This window comes from Hypomesus nipponensis, chromosome 9 (genome assembly GCF_054491055.1).
Source record: "Hypomesus nipponensis isolate SF chromosome 9, ASM5449105v1, whole genome shotgun sequence".
Lineage (NCBI taxonomy): Eukaryota > Metazoa > Chordata > Actinopteri > Osmeriformes > Osmeridae > Hypomesus > Hypomesus nipponensis.
Genome location: NC_140369.1, coordinates 19,688,688 through 19,704,194, shown reverse-complemented (window position 1 = coordinate 19,704,194; position 15,507 = coordinate 19,688,688). Strand labels below are relative to the sequence as shown.

At 39.1% G+C, this 15,507-nt stretch overlaps 2 protein-coding genes across 2 annotated transcripts; one reads left to right on the top strand and one right to left on the bottom strand.

Moving 5' to 3' along the window:
- Positions 1 to 1,178: 1,178 nt before the first annotated feature.
- LOC146273428 (cytokine-like protein 1) lies at positions 1,179 to 3,104 on the top strand. The gene is made up of 4 exons (XM_084705527.1): positions 1,179 to 1,526; positions 1,625 to 1,669; positions 1,828 to 1,974; positions 2,067 to 3,104. The coding sequence occupies exons 1-4, from the start codon at positions 1,380 to 1,382 to the stop codon at positions 2,163 to 2,165; spliced, it is 438 nt and encodes a 145-aa protein (XP_084561653.1). The 5' UTR covers positions 1,179 to 1,379; the 3' UTR covers positions 2,166 to 3,104.
- Positions 3,105 to 13,314: 10,210 nt separating this feature from the next.
- msx1a (muscle segment homeobox 1a) lies at positions 13,315 to 15,107 on the bottom strand. The gene is made up of 2 exons (XM_084705154.1): positions 14,592 to 15,107; positions 13,315 to 14,302 (listed from the first exon to the last, which is right to left on the bottom strand). Exons 1-2 carry the CDS (start codon positions 15,016 to 15,018, stop codon positions 13,884 to 13,886), a joined length of 846 nt encoding a protein of 281 aa, XP_084561280.1. The 5' UTR covers positions 15,019 to 15,107; the 3' UTR covers positions 13,315 to 13,883.
- Positions 15,108 to 15,507: the final 400 nt, after the last annotated feature.

The window sequence follows — 15,507 nt, the reverse complement described above, 5'->3', positions numbered from 1 at the left end:
TAATTGTGGGAAACTCGCTGCCCTAAAATCCCATTCAAAAAAATACACAGACAGACAGAGATTCCTGGCATTACTAGAGAAATTGGATTTTAGAGCAGTGAGTTTCCCACGATTATCTTGAGATCTGGCACTCTGCAAAGTTTGAATTTCCTGTGAACTTTTTATAATACAATTGGCATTGTCAATTTATTCAAAATAATGAGAAATTGCTTTTATGATGTGCATAAGTGACTAGAATAGATGTGGAATTGAACATGTACTTCAGAGATGCCACAGAATTTTAGTTATGATTTGTGACATATAGGAACCAAAGCAACTGAGAACTGTCATCACCAGCTGCATCACGGGCACTATCTATAATTCCAGAAATCTATGTATGTCACCGACATCTTGCGGGCACTGTGTCCTAATCTATCGAATCTATAATTCCAGCAATCTGTATGTTTTCCAGCAATTGTATCACGGGAACTGTGCACAATCTATGGTTCAAGTCATCTGCATTCGTATGTTTCACTAACATTTTAATTACAGACTGCATCAGTGCCCTGTGCATTTGTTAATTACTACTCACAGTAGGCCTATTCCATGTAGGCCTACACCTGTGGGAGAATCGAAAGAGAAGGTAGAACTAAGTATGTGTAAATGTTGTGTAGTTGTTAAGATAGGCTGCTTCACTTGCTTACAACTGACTGTTTCTCGATTTAAAAATGGTATCACTTTGCTTAGAACTGACTTTTGCAACTTGCACTAATTGGCCGTTTGGGTTTCTCGTTACTCCCAGATCAGTTACACACCACAAAACACCATTTACATTATCAAACAACTTATCACTGATAAGTTGTTTGATAATGTAAATGTTATCAGTTAATCTTTGTTTACCTGATAAGTTATCAGGTAAACAAAGACAAGTTGAAGAAGGTCTAAATTGAAGGTGTCACATGCAGCGGGTTTGACAATCTTACATTTTTGTCTAATTCAAATGTATTATCATAGTGCCTCTGTTCTCTCATATTTACACGTTAACATTTGATTTGAAAACTTTTTTGTTATGCATTTGCCGTCAGTAGCCTAATTTGCAGGTAGGCTACAAATGCAGGGAATACATCAATGATCTATAGTAACTCGTGATCTGCTTTCAAAATAACTTCGATGTTTTATAACTGCTTAATCTGTGCGTTCAAGGATTAAAAAGTCTGGTCAAGTCCCTCGCGCGTTCTTGAAATGCTTTGAAGCTCGTTCCCAGTTGCGTAGGCTATATCACGTCGTCACCTTTTATTTTTTGCTTAAATCTCATTTAAAAAAAGGCATATAGCCTATCTACCAGCAATTGGAAAGGGCTTCGTATCTCCTGACTGGCTGTCCACCGATCTGTTGCGACCATGAAACTGGGAACTGCCACTTTTATTTGTTTCTTTAGTTTAATGTGGTTGACAGAATGTGCGCCGCTAACTTGCTACTCCAGAGTGCTCGGATTGAGCAAAGAAATAATGGACCTACTGGATAAAGTACACAATTACCATCGCACGGTAGGCTAATTGGGCGAATCGATAGGTTTTGTTGCAGTAGTCCTATTATTACAATTTACAACTTGAATTTATTATTATTATATATCTTGGATTTGCAGAAAACCTGCGTTGAGATTCTACCCAAGATGTTCATTGATGTGCACGTAAGTTACCTTACAGACTACAATTAGTTGGCAAGGTCTGATTGATAAAAAACAACTTATTAATATGCAGACGCGTCACGCGGGGTTCAAAATTGTTCATATTCATCTTCCACAACGCAAATAATTGACCGTTGTGGTGGCACTACTGATTTCCACAGAATTCCTGCCTCATGCCCAGGCTCCGAGATTTCCTCTATGTTGTGGAAAACCTTCCTACCCAGTACTGCAAAGAACGCCCCAGAATTGTCCTATTAAAGCGCAAAGTTCGGAACTTGTACGCTATCATCAACAAAGTCTGTCATCGGGTAGGCCTATGTGTTACTATGTGTCCTCTTTAGCTTAATATTCTGTTTACTTTGAAAAATAATTATGGGTTGATATTTGATTTCCCCCGTAGGACCTTGTGTACTTTACAGATGACTGTGAGGCAATCGATACTGGACACAGTGTCCCACGCTATGGAGAAGACAGGCTGCAGCTTCTGGAAGAGAGATGAGCAAATGGCACGAATACTGCACATAAACATACAAATGTCAGTGTAGCTTATGTAGGCTATACCCCTTCATGGAAATATGCTACTATGTTAAGAAGTACCAAGCGACCACAAGAAATATGTCATGCTCTATCTACCTAAAAGCTACAGTACACCGCTTGTGTTACTGGCCAAGTTACAACGTATGTAGACGGTAATGTGGTTATTCAGCCGAGTTGAGAAACTCCACAGGAAATTACCTGAATACCAACCATTCCGATGAAAGGCTTACAATAATAAACCAATAACAAATGTTTGTGAAACTCACTTATGGGTCAATTTTTCACCACAAGTCTGCATGCCTCATTTATGTTTCTGTAACCTTTGGCACGACTGAACAGGTTTTAAAGAAAAGTTTGGTAATACATTTGGGTAAACTATGCAAAAAGGCCCACTTTTGAACCCCCCCCTCTTCCTTCCCCCTTCCAGTAGGCTGGCTACAGGCCTGCATTAGTTATATGGAATGCTGTGCTTGGGCAAAGTAAACATGCATGTAGGCCATGTCCGTCAAAGACTTATGTTTTACAATATTAATAGATACGGAACTATCTAGTCTGCACAATGTTCACTGTATATTCATTGTTGATTACATTTATGCTTAATCACATAGACCTAAATGACTAAATGTAGATTATAATAGGCTATATTTTATATTAGCCTACAATGTTTTAATCTTCAGTGAGGCTAGCTTGTTTCGTAAAGAATACTTTGATCATATTAGCAGGGACGGTTCTACGCGGGGGCCTACAGGGGCCAGTGCCCCTGTAAAAATGTCTCTGGCCCCCCCTCTGGCCCCCCTGAGCGGACTGTTTTTTTTCCTTCCTCTAGTAGTCATCATGAACCGAGGAAGGGACATTGCAGACTTTTTTGCCCCAGTGAATAAACAAGTGACAGAAACGTATATTTTTGTCTCGCTGTGCTTTTTAATAATTAAGTTATTTCCACTGTACTATCCTGTGCAGTTTTGAATGTATCTGTTTTCCAGTTCTTGGTGCAGAACAAATTCCCCTCGGGGCAATAAAGGTTTTCATTCATTCAAGGTATTGAGAGAGCTGAGGAGCTGGAAGCCAGAACCGTTTGTATGATTTTAATGTAAAGCAAAATTAAGGTATTGAGGGCCTCATTTACTAAGAGGATTGCGCCCATTTCAGTCATGAAACAGCAGGTAAAGACATAACACCGTATTTACAAAGGCAGCGCACTTTAAAGTAAAAACGCAGATTACCGCTGCTGGGAGGGTATAAGGGAAAGTCGGTGTAGCTCCTGTTCACTAATTTCTTTTCCTCGAATTACCCATCTTGATTTTTCCCGTCTTTTAACGGCGTGCTAATCAACACTAATGGGCACTTATTGCCCGACGAGGATCTGGTTTGATAAATACCACGCAAAATGTGGAAATACACCGTCCGCTATTTGCGGTTGGGCAAAGGCGCAGATTAAGCTGCGGTCGCAATGTTAGTAAATGAGGCCCTTAATGTTTAAATATCATTTGTTTCCGTTTTTTAATGTGCCCCTCTGATTAAACACTGCCCCCCCAACAAAATGTGTCTAGAACCGCCACTGCATATTAGGCATTGTAGGCCTACTAAGAGCTATTGCTTTACTTTTGGAGCAATTTGGAGTTGTGTTGGCAGCGTTTGTCCAATTTGTGACAGGGCCTATTGATGATGATGAAGAAAAGGTTTGAATGAGAAACAGTCCACTCACTTTTGGGGGGATGGGTGGAGGGGGCAATGACAGTCAATTGCAAAAATTCTGACATTTCTTGCCCCCTTTTCACACCGGACACGTCTGTGGCGCGTTACGCCTGGGAAACACTGGCTACAAAGCGCCGGCAATATCTGCGAAACGCCTGGAAGCGCAGCCTTTTTACTTTTGGCGCCGATGTTATCGAATTGGACGGTCACACAGGCTTGCGCTCTGCAGCGATTGTTTCGGCAGCTGGTTGATTTTTTTCACGTGTCGATTGGGTTAGAAATACCAAGTTTTACGAGTTACTTTTTATTAGAAAGGAAGCACATGCAGCTGTTTAATAAGCGGCTGCAGACTTCAATGTGCAGGCGAAAGTAACATGATGTACGCGTTAATTAACGCGTGTAGTTAGCCTACACCTGACATGAACACCGGCAAATACATGTGCAATTGCAGCAGTGGCGGCTGCTGGTCTTTCAAAGAGGGGAAGCTCATTTTTGTCCTACATCATGAACATTTTCCATTTACTTGGTTAGTTCACTGGCTAGTTAACCCCTACGACACTAGCCTACAGTATGAATGAATGAATGCATGAAAGAATTATATAACAAAACTATATTAAACTCGTAGGAGGAAATGTGGGAATTAGGGATGCTGAGCCTCTATAAATTTAACGCTTTTCTTTGGCCAAATATGTGTGTGTAAAGAATGCTGATATGGGATATGAATCACATTAGTCAAGTCAAGCAGCCAGTTGAATGGTGAATTGATGCTGCTCTGTTGAATTCATATGTAAATCTGACTTTGAAAGTGTCAGTCCCTCCCCAGCCAGGAACCTCACCACACGTCACTGGACCGTATAGTCTCGAGGCACTGAAAAAAAACTGTTCAAAGCAGCCCCAATGATTAGCCTGACGTTGTCATACTTATAATTCTAGTCAGAATATGAGTCTGAAAACTCTCCGTTGGGCTGTGACTATGGGGCGTGTTTCAACCGAACTCGTAAAACAAATGCCTCTTTGCTTAATTGGATAGAGCTACAACCAATCAGAGCAACGTAATATGTTGTAATTCAACCCAAGGGCTCTTTTGTGACGTTGTTGATTAGTTACTGTTGATCATCTGTCCATCATCGTATAAAGCCCGCCCTGGCAATTTCATTGGTCCGCCCAGATCCTGGTTTTATATAGTTGTTCCCAATACGAGACCCTCCAGATCCAACTTCCCAACCCAATTTTTTTGTGGGCGGGGCGAAGTTGGGCTGGCAGCCAGGCTACCCAATGATGGAAGCTGAGCTTCAACAGGAAAATGCACTGTTGCGCTACGGGAATGTATGAGAAGGATTTCAGTCGACCTGCTAATATATGTTAGCCTGGCTGCCAGCCCATTGATTAACTCATAGCCAATAAATCAATAAAAACACACATTTTCCAGTATTTGACAACTTGGTCAGCTAGTATTAGAAGAATGTGAAACAGGTCTGAAGTTTCTGTGGTCATTTTTGACAAAGATATTGAGGAAATACTGGAACATTTGTGTTTTTATTGATTTATTGGCTAAGGCTCTGGTTAATCAACAATCGTCAGTATCACCAAACCAAAGCTCGGACAACTTGTTCAGATAGTCGTAGAAGAATGTGAAACAAGCTTGAAGTTTCTGTTGTCATTTTTGACAAAGATATTGATGAAATACTGGAAAATGTGTGTTTTTATCTATGGGTTATTCAATAATCAACATTATCACCAAACCAAAGGTTGGACAAATTGGTCAGTCAATAGTAGAATAATGTTCAACAAGTTTAAAGTTTCTATGGTCAATTTTGACAAAGATATTGAAGAAACATTCGGACTCTTTTACCCCGATCCCTAAATATGGCGTGGAGCCTGAACGGAGGTACGAATATGAATGTCTGTTGAATCTCGAATATAAAGTGATTTCACCTCGGTAAATAAAGAATAACCTCATAAACTCATCATTGCAACTCAAACATGCACATAATTAATAAACAAGTCAACTTTTACAAGTTCAATCTGTCAGACTTTCTGATTGTTCTTGCAAATCTTTTCAGTACACTGTCATCTGAAATATCTGTATTGGTGTGAGATTCAATACATGAGTCTGTGTTGCAATTTGCAGGAGAGGAAGAGAGTGACTTAGATCCAATGTGGGCTTCACTGACCTCTCATGTTTTTAGAAGACTGCGCAACTGACCAAGGTGCTGTACAGTCGGAGTAGCAAAAGCCATAAAACAACATAATTACAGACACAATTAAAAAAGACAAAGAAAGGCAACTATCATACTGTGTTGATCAAAGAATTAAAGGAACCTTAAAATGGGATTTAGAAACATGCAGTGTAGGGGATAGCCTAACATGTTGAGGCAAATCATTCCAGAGTTTGGGGGCTGCAACTGAAAAAGCACAATCACTCCTAAATGTCACATGCTTAATAAGACATAAGTCATAAGGTTCTGCAAAGTCTTGTCTTGCCAATCTCTGCTACTAAAGCATGGTCCATTGTAACTCATTTGTGTGGTATGCCATGTCTGGGAAAGACTGATTATGACACAACTTGAGGAGGTACTTTATAGCAGTACCAGGGAAGTTTGAGTAAAAATCAATGACTACTAAGTAGTCCTTTCCTTTAAGATGGAACAATTCCACTCCAACCTCATGCCATGGTGCTGTTGGTTCATCATTTACTATCATGGGCCCTTTTGTTTGATTGTTCCTGTGTTTATCTCTTAAAATGAAATGTTTAGATATATGTGCTTCAGAACAAAACATTCTATATTCTCTACATGGATGTCTTCCCTAATGTAAAGTTCAAATGCAGTTATGATTAAAGACACATTTTTAGGAATGTCTTTTAAACTTATTTTGTATTGTCCTGGTCTGCCCTCTACTTGAAAGTTGTGGTAAATACATGTGTGACAACATTTAAAATGTGTACATTTTTTTCATAATGTCAATCATTTGCAGTTAATTTGTTATTTAATTAGGATATGTCGAAATAGCTTTTATCAAATCACATTTTCCAGAAGCTTTAACATCACAAATTTCACTTGTGTACACCCATGTCTCAGAAACAACCTCATACATACAAATGCATATAATTAGTCAAGTGGGCCATGTTCACAATGATGCTAATGATGACTGCCAACACACAAATCTAAAGTATGTAAAAAGGTAGGCTATGTTTCATATGTCTGAATAATCAAGGAGGTTTCGTTAGAGAATCATGCAACTTTGTTTACATTTGTTTAATTCCTTCGTAACTGTAAGCCTATGACTGTTCTTAGATCTATAGTTAAATTGTTATTAATCTTACTGCGAAGTTGCGGCATGATTAATAATTAGTACTGGGCTGAAGGATTGCACCATCTAAGTTTTATTTGGTGTGGCTCTGTCAAAAAGCAAACACAACACTAATTATCAGAGGGTGTGATATTTTTTATTTTATTATATGTTATGTGACATTGCACTTAAAGAATGCTCAATTTAACCAAAGGGTGTAAATCATTCTCTGCTTTGCAAAAGCACAATTTATCTTTATAATAGCAATTGTTTCAGATAACCTTCCATCACATTTTCAACATTATATTGTTTTAAAACAAATAAAACTGATTTGTTCACAAAATATGTACCTAAAATGTGTTATTACTTTCCTAGTCCACAAGGTTTGTGAGCACACTTTGTGTACTAGTGTCACACCATATGACGATACAGACACTGAAATATTACATACATTTTACATTTAGTCATTTAGCTGATACTTTTATCCAAAGCGACTTACAAGAGAGAGCTTTACAAAAGGTGCATAGGTCAATGATCATAGACAACAAGATTGCTCCAAAAACCTTGCTGGCAGCCAAAACATGAAGCATACATTGTGAAAAGCAAATAAGTGCCAATGGATGGAGCCCGAAGAACATGTAGTTACACATTTCAATTAACAACATGATCCTCGAAAGTGCTAGAGTGTACCTGGAGGAAAGCAATCAACAATAATATAATTCACAGTGAGTACAATCAGTCAAATCAGTTACAACTAACCAACAAGTGCAGCAAATCCCTCAATAAGTGTCATTGTATTCCTGGAGGAAATATTTATAATTATTTATTTTAGTGCACACCTTTATTTACCCAGTCAAAGATCATTAAGAACAAATAAACATATGATCCAACAAATCTTTCTTAAGTACCATTGTACTCCTGGAACAAGTGTGTCTTAAGCCTTTTCTTGAAGGTGGAGAGACAATCAGTATCTCTGATGGAGGTGGGGAGATGATTCCACCATTGGGGGGCCAGTCAGGAGTAGAACTTGGGTTGGGAGTGGGTGCTCTTGAGAGGTGGGACCACCAGACGGTTGTCCGAAGAAGACCGTAGGTGGTGGGTGTAAGGCTGGACAAGAGACTGGATGTTGCAGTCCCGTTCACCGCTCGGAAGGTCAGGATCTTGAATCTGATGCGTGCCGTGATGGGTAGCCAGTGGAGCGAGATGAAGAGCTGGGTAACATAGGCACGTCTGGGTAGTTTGAAGATCAGGCGGGTTGCTGTGGTCTGAATCCTCTGGAGAGGGTGGGTTGCACATGCTGGGAGACCAGCAAGAAACTACTTGCAGTAGTTCAACTTGGAGAGGACAAGTGCTCGGACTAGCAGCTGGGTGGAATGCTCAGACAGGTACCTCCTGATCTTCCGGATGTTGTAGAGGGTGAATCTACGCGACCGGGAGACTGCAGCAATGTGGGCCGTGAGGGTGAGCTTGTCATCCATGGTAACCCTGAGGTTCCTGGCAGAGGATGAAGGAGTCAACGTTGCAGATCCCAGGGTAATTGAGAGATCGTTGGAGATGGAGGGTTTGGCTGGGATGATGAGAAGTTCTGTCTTGGCGAGGTTCAACTGGAGGTGGTGCTTGGTCAAATATGTAGGCTAAGACGGGGTACTTATATTGATTTAGTGTAATTTTACATGCACATGCTAACATTAAATAGAATGGTATCTCAGTATTTTAGTTTTCTTCTGCTATAAATGTATTCTAAATATGTCATATATAGATGACCTTCAACGACCTTCAACGTAGTAAACCAAGTATAGCCTAATCATGTTCACCTCCTTTGTGTGTATGGTTAATCTGATGGGTATGTTATTAAGAAATTGAATTTAACTTAATGGATCGTTGTGGTAGTCTACTACGTTGCTTTGGAGAGAACTAAGTAATAAAAAAAACATATACAGCGATATCCTTATTGTTATACATAAAAAATATAATTGAAAATAAAAAATAAAAAATTGAAACCAAGAAAAAAAAGGTTTGGACTATTTAGATACAATTGTTTTTCTGAACTATGTTGACATAGCAGCTTTACCTTGGTTTGTATATAAGTCGTCTGATAAACATTTGCATGGATAGTTTAAGCAGTTTAAGGACCTGGTTCATGTCATTTAATAATTCTTGTAATTTTGGCCTACATGCTACAATCATAGCAGAACTAGCCTACATCTATGTAAAGATAATATTTTAGTTGTCATTTATAGAACTACAATTTCCAAAAAATTCAAAAACTTCTGGGAGCTTGAATTTTGAAGGAGGGTCACCTTCAAAACAGTTGTGACGAATTGACAGTTGTGTGAATGATAGATCTAGCATTCTGACTTCATATTTTTTTTAATCACCCATTAATTTTCTATACATTAAACGGTTTGTTCTGTAGCCTTCTCACTGTCCAAATGAAGATGACCACAATGGACTATGGGCTGTTACATCCCAACTGTTCTGCTCAGTGATCCCTGTTGTCCCTGAATGTGCCTTCTTGCTTAAGTTGGAAAAAATATTTAATGTGAAAGCTGTAGTCAGACAACTGTGCTAACTTGTAAGATCACCAAAGCCTCAATTGAGGAAAACTTCGCCAGTAGGACCTCATCAATCATTCTAACTCTAGGGATGGCTGCTCACCATTATAAAATAGGCTATAATTAAACAAGCAGAAGGCCTAATGGATTCTTCATAGTAAGATCTGCAGACTTAACAAAAATGTATGCCATACAATAGTTAAAATGTGTTTAATGGATTAGTAAGCACCATTTCTTCCATCAATTTGAACAAGGTGCCACCCCCTCCAACAAGAAAAGCTAGCTGGAGTGGCCTGTGTCAACTAGCCTAGGCTATATCAGTTAATTGCCATGAGCTATATTATTTAGCAACGCGGGGGAACAAAGAATCAGCTTGATTCTATAGGTAATTTTTATGTCATAATTTTATACAAAGAGCCGACAAGTGCTAAGTGACATTCCTGACATTAAAATATTGTAGTAAAGTTACATGGGATGTCCATGCCCATAGAACTCTCAACATTGGATGTCAAGTTCAAAAACCTTACATGCATGTGTGTGTGTTTTACTTACAGAATTTGCATTGCATGATGCAGTGATTGAAAGCATTAGGGGTTGAAATCAATAACAAATTACTATACACTACTTTGGGCTAATTAGGCTGATAATACAAGTAATAACTTTTAAAGCTAAATCCTCAACTTTTAATCTTAATGAATCAATTTGCTCATTATCAATTACTGAATAAATGGTGGCAGTGCTTTGCAACAAGCACAAAGTAGACTAATTAACCTGCCATCTTCCATTAGTTATCTCGTTCTGTCACAATTTCTGTCTTGCATAGCCTATAGAGCAGCGCAATTAACTACCAGAGGCCGATTAAAAAGTTGTCTTTCAGGGACATTTGAAGAGCTGTTGAGAACATTGTTCTCAACACACATTTTTTAAGAGGGCACATAATTTTTTTTCATTAAATAGTTGTTAATATGTCAGCAATTTGTGTATTATAGCCTATTATTGTAAAAAAAAACTAATCCCCAGCATCATATAAAATGTGACGACAGTTCTGCACTATACAGCCAGAGGAAACTGGTTAAACGGTTAAATGCTGCTCCCACTTTCAACAGAAGGTGGTGATGTGGTATAGGTCACTATACAAGATGCGTAAATGGTCCTTGTAGGTCCATGCTTACGTCAAAACGAAGATCTAGTTTGGATCACAAGAAATGTATGGCTATGGAATGAAACAAATGACCCAAGATTGAAGAGCATTAGAAGACATATCTCCATGCTTGGACTGGGGTGTCTGTGGTATTGACTGGCCTATTTGGCTGTTTAAAGCAAATGCCAGCCAATAGGCTATAGGCCTGTGTGAAGGCCTTACAAAAACTAGCCTACAACACTAACATAGCAATTGACAAATACTTTTTTAATGTTGCAATTGCAAAGTAATTAACAATTAATAAATCGTTTTTTCTATGCCTATATTGTTTTTTGCAATGTATAAATATTTTTACTTGTTCCCCATCAGTGTAGACTACATGGATGACTATAAACTTACTCTTGTTAGGGTTATCTAGTTAGGCTATATAAGTAATCCAAACGCTGGTCAAGCCAAAGCTTTCATGAAAATGTAGGCTATACTGCTCTGGAAATGAAAAATTGACATGTAGGACGCAACATTTATTTCTAATAAGCACAATTACAAGTTGTGTAAACATTCATTAAATTGGCAATGATTATGTTAAATAAAATAAGTTAATGAAAATGTCACATAGAAGCACATTAGGCCTACACAGTAACATATTAGGACCTATAGAAAATATTTCCTCACCTTCACCTTGTAATGGGGACTGACTCTGTCAAGGACAAACAATTAAACAGTTTTGTGCAATGCCAAACCGTTGTTATCTTCTAGATTAAATAAACAAGTGTGTTTAGTGTTTTGTTTGGCTCCAGGCTAGATCGAGGGAAACTTGAAAGAAAGACATTTCTTTTGAAAGGTCTAACACATCCCTTAATGCTAATAAGGTTTTTTCTCCCTTTCAGACAAATGGGATTTTCAACTTATTTTCAATTAGTCTATTTATTGAATTGATGCCTCCTGGAATTAAGTGATGCCTATTACTTAAGCTGTCAGAATGTCAAAAAAAAATGTTGACAGAGAACATTTTCGTTGAAAATGACTGGATAGGCCCAATGGAGGCTACTGTCATAAACAACCGCATCAAAGTTTCGTTCTATTGCTGTTTACCCATTGCCCCTGTTTACGATAACTGCATTTGAATGGGGAGATTTGCACTGAAAGGAAATGAAAGCAGAGAAGAAAACTGTTGCACGTCCCAGTCCCCCGTTGACATTTTAGGAATGATAAAAGTTCCGCCTCGCCTGAAGCTATAGCCTGGCTGGAGCCGGCATTCGTCTGCGGCAGATTGCCTTTGCTCATTATAGCAATTATTTTACTCCAATTTAACCCCTGCCTGAATGGTTGTAACGTCACAAGAGAAGCTCCAAACCTACAATGGACTAGCCTTGTAATTTTCCCATATTCATTTCCTAGTTATTTGAGGCTTAGCTTATGTCAGCAAATGTGAATGTTTATTACGTTGCCAAATCGTTTCTCTCTGCTTAGCAATGTCAAGAAGCCAATATTCATGTGTGAAGGACACACGACTGCTAGCAATTGGAGTCTCAATGATGTAGGCTTGGTGTCACCTAGGTATTTTAGGTAGGCTAATAACGACATTCCCTTAAGTCGTTTACTGGTAATAGTCCTAAAAACTATCTCTAATTTACTGGACTGTTTTGAGGTCTAACAGACGGTTGTCGATGTCTGTGTCGTCGTCGTCTGTCCCCCCCCCACCCCCTCCCTGAGCTCTCCTGGCGCCAACAAAATCTTGGTGCGTTATTTCAAAGCAATGGGCAACAGCTGTAGAAATACATTCCGTATATTCCTCAAAAAAATTACACTTGACAGGTTTGATTCACAATGTAGGGCTATAATACTTAGTCCAACACTGGAATGTTAAAAAGTGGTGCTCCTTAACGCTACCATAAAAATGTGGTTACGGCCTTTAAACAGGCAACAACAGGCCTATTTTAGGATAATGACAACAAGGTAGCCTATTGATATAGCTTCAAGAGCTTTCATTGAATGGTTATGGGTTTATTTTCAAACGTCAACGTTCAAATAGTTAAACAGGTCTAAAATGGCATTAGGCTAATATAATTGTTTACATAAAAAATAACATGTCTTATCATTTTAATTGACAAGATATTATCTTGTCAATTAACACTGAAATAGGAAAATCACTAGGCTGACACATATCAAGCATAGGCCAATGCCTGACAAGTTAACTTGAAGTCTATCATTTTGTGAGAAATTAAGACTTTACTGATGATACCACAGTATCTGTATTTCAATTTAAATCCTTATTAGTATAACTGATTGCTTCAAAAAACCATAGAAACTTTGAAATTATAAATCTCTAGTGGTACTTTAACATGAACTTAACGTTTTTCGAAGCGCAGTCAACACAAACAACCAGCTTTTTAAAATGAATAATCAATTTATTGTTAATTTATGTCACAAATATATTCATATTATAAATGAGGATATTTTTCTAATATACATTATCTTACAGTACACAAATCCCTTCCGAAGGGAATCATTCAAACAACAGACAGTGCTGTTATAATAAAAATGCTGTGGTCCTCCAAAATTAGCAAAGAGCTTTCATTGGCATTGGATTATGTAACCCATTATGTTACGCATTGACATTAATGCAAATTGACGATATAGCGTCTGGCTTATCCTTTATTTGTGGATTGACAATAGTCCACGAAAGTAATGCGCCCAACCTACCTGTGGGATTTATGTTTGTTTGTGGAAAACGCCAAGCTTGTGCGTAAACGTCTGGGACTGGCACAAGTGAAGTGACTCTTGCAGCTAGTGTGGCAATAATTATTGCAACCAATGCAAAGTAGATCTATCTTCGATACACTGTAGCAGATATCTCGTCTACAACGTTGTCTTAATGACTATCCAGTCATGTCGTAATATGAGAAATTGCAGTTTTTCACTACTGGGAACTTTTTGGCGATGTAGGCAATATCGAAGCACTTGAGAGTCAATATGGCACTAAAGTCCTTCTAGCACATCAGGCCAGGTGATACATGCTGTATCCGACATGAGCAGCGTACAGTCCCACGGGAGAAACCGGCAGGGAGTGCCTCTGAAACGGATGAGATCCTCCATAGGACGCGGGGACGTGCGCACCGACCGGAAAGGAAATCCCGAACGCCGGAGGCAGCATAGGCTTGGCTGCCATTTTCAGTTTTTCCAGTTCTGCCTCCTGTAGTCTCTTGGCTTTAGCTCTCCTGTTTTGGAACCATATTTTAACCTGAGTTTCTGTCAGGTTAAGCGAGCTTGAGAACTCAGCGCGTTCAGCGATGGAGAGATACTGCTTCTGGCGGAACTTTCTCTCCAGAGCTAATAGTTGGGACGTTGTAAAAGGTGTCCGAGGCTTTCTGTTCGTCTTATGTTTTCTCAGTGGACAGGCGGGGGGACTTAACCTCCCTGTGACAGAGACAATGTCATGAAAATCTCATCTCTATGGCAAACATCCCGTCATGACCACAACATACATATCTAGGCTACATAGATAAAGTAGGCTAATTATTTAGGATTGATGTAAAACTAGACAAATTAAACAGTTGTCGTTATTTTCAATAGCCTTGAATGGCATAACATGGTTAGTCGTTTTATAAAGAGAAAAAGCATACTGCTTCTTTAACCAGACACGTAATTCACCCTCAAGATTATGTTTACGCACGCAGACACTCCTGGCTAAAACAGCTAAACTTACGTGGAGGAGTGGGAGAAAAACGAGGACTCTGCATCCAAGAGTTCCTGTCCTTGCTTTCTGGGCTCTCGGGTTTAACCAACGCATCGTCTTGAATGTTCATTATATCGCCCACTGAGAACGGGGAACCCATGGCCAAAGAGGACACTGAGTTATCCAAATTTGAAAGCGAGCTCATCCTTGCGCCGTGCGTATGAGACGATCCCGCAACCGCCGACACATCTGATGATGACAAGTCTCTGCTCGGTTTTCTGTCGGCCATCAACGCTTCGACGCTGAATGGAAGGATGGCAACTTTGGGCTTTACCGTCTCCTCTGCCATGCTCAAACTTGTCTGCATCTCGCTTCTCCCGACGACAAATGAGCGCGTGGTACTGTCTTCAGTTTTCAACCCCACGGATAAAGCTGACATGGCAATAGTTGGGGCCATACAGGTATGCCTTCAATTTGGTAAAACACTCGTACGTATACCATAGAGTCAATCCTGAAAAGTTGGTGAAGTGCTTCTAGTTTGATGGCATTCTCATTTTTACCTGATGAAAGTAGAGTGCAGGACTATAAGGCAGGCGAGGGGACAAAACTGCCCAATCAGCTGCGAGGTGGGTTGGTCATAGAGATTCCAGTCGAGTTCCATTCTCAGCTATTTGACTGCGCAAGTAAACAATTAAATTACTTTTTAACAATTGGAAGTGATTGCAAACTATGAAGTGATTACATTTTCATATATTGCATTTCAGCACTGGGATGCAGGTTGATTATGGTGACGACAATGATGATTAGCCTATTACTACTAATATTACAAGTATTATTGTTATTAGTAGTAGAAAATGTGTACAAGGGCTAGTAGTGTAGTAATATTTTATATAATCATGAATATAATTGCATGTCTTAATTTACAGTGTTTTGTACAATCGTTATC

Excerpts from the sequence above, each read along its gene's own strand:
- LOC146273428 (XM_084705527.1), top strand. The coding sequence starts at position 1,380 with ATGAAACTGGGAACTGCCACTTTTATTTGTTTCTTTAGTTTAATGTGG. Across the intron at positions 1,670-1,827 it reads AGATGTTCATTGATGTGCAC|AATTCCTGCCTCATGCCCAG; the intron begins GTAAGTTACCTT and ends TGATTTCCACAG. Across the intron at positions 1,975-2,066 it reads TCAACAAAGTCTGTCATCGG|GACCTTGTGTACTTTACAGA; the intron begins GTAGGCCTATGT and ends TTTCCCCCGTAG.
- msx1a (XM_084705154.1), bottom strand. The coding sequence starts at position 15,018 with ATGGCCCCAACTATTGCCATGTCAGCTTTATCCGTGGGGTTGAAAACT. Across the intron at positions 14,303-14,591 it reads TTTTTCTCCCACTCCTCCAC|GGAGGTTAAGTCCCCCCGCC; the intron begins GTAAGTTTAGCT and ends TCTCTGTCACAG.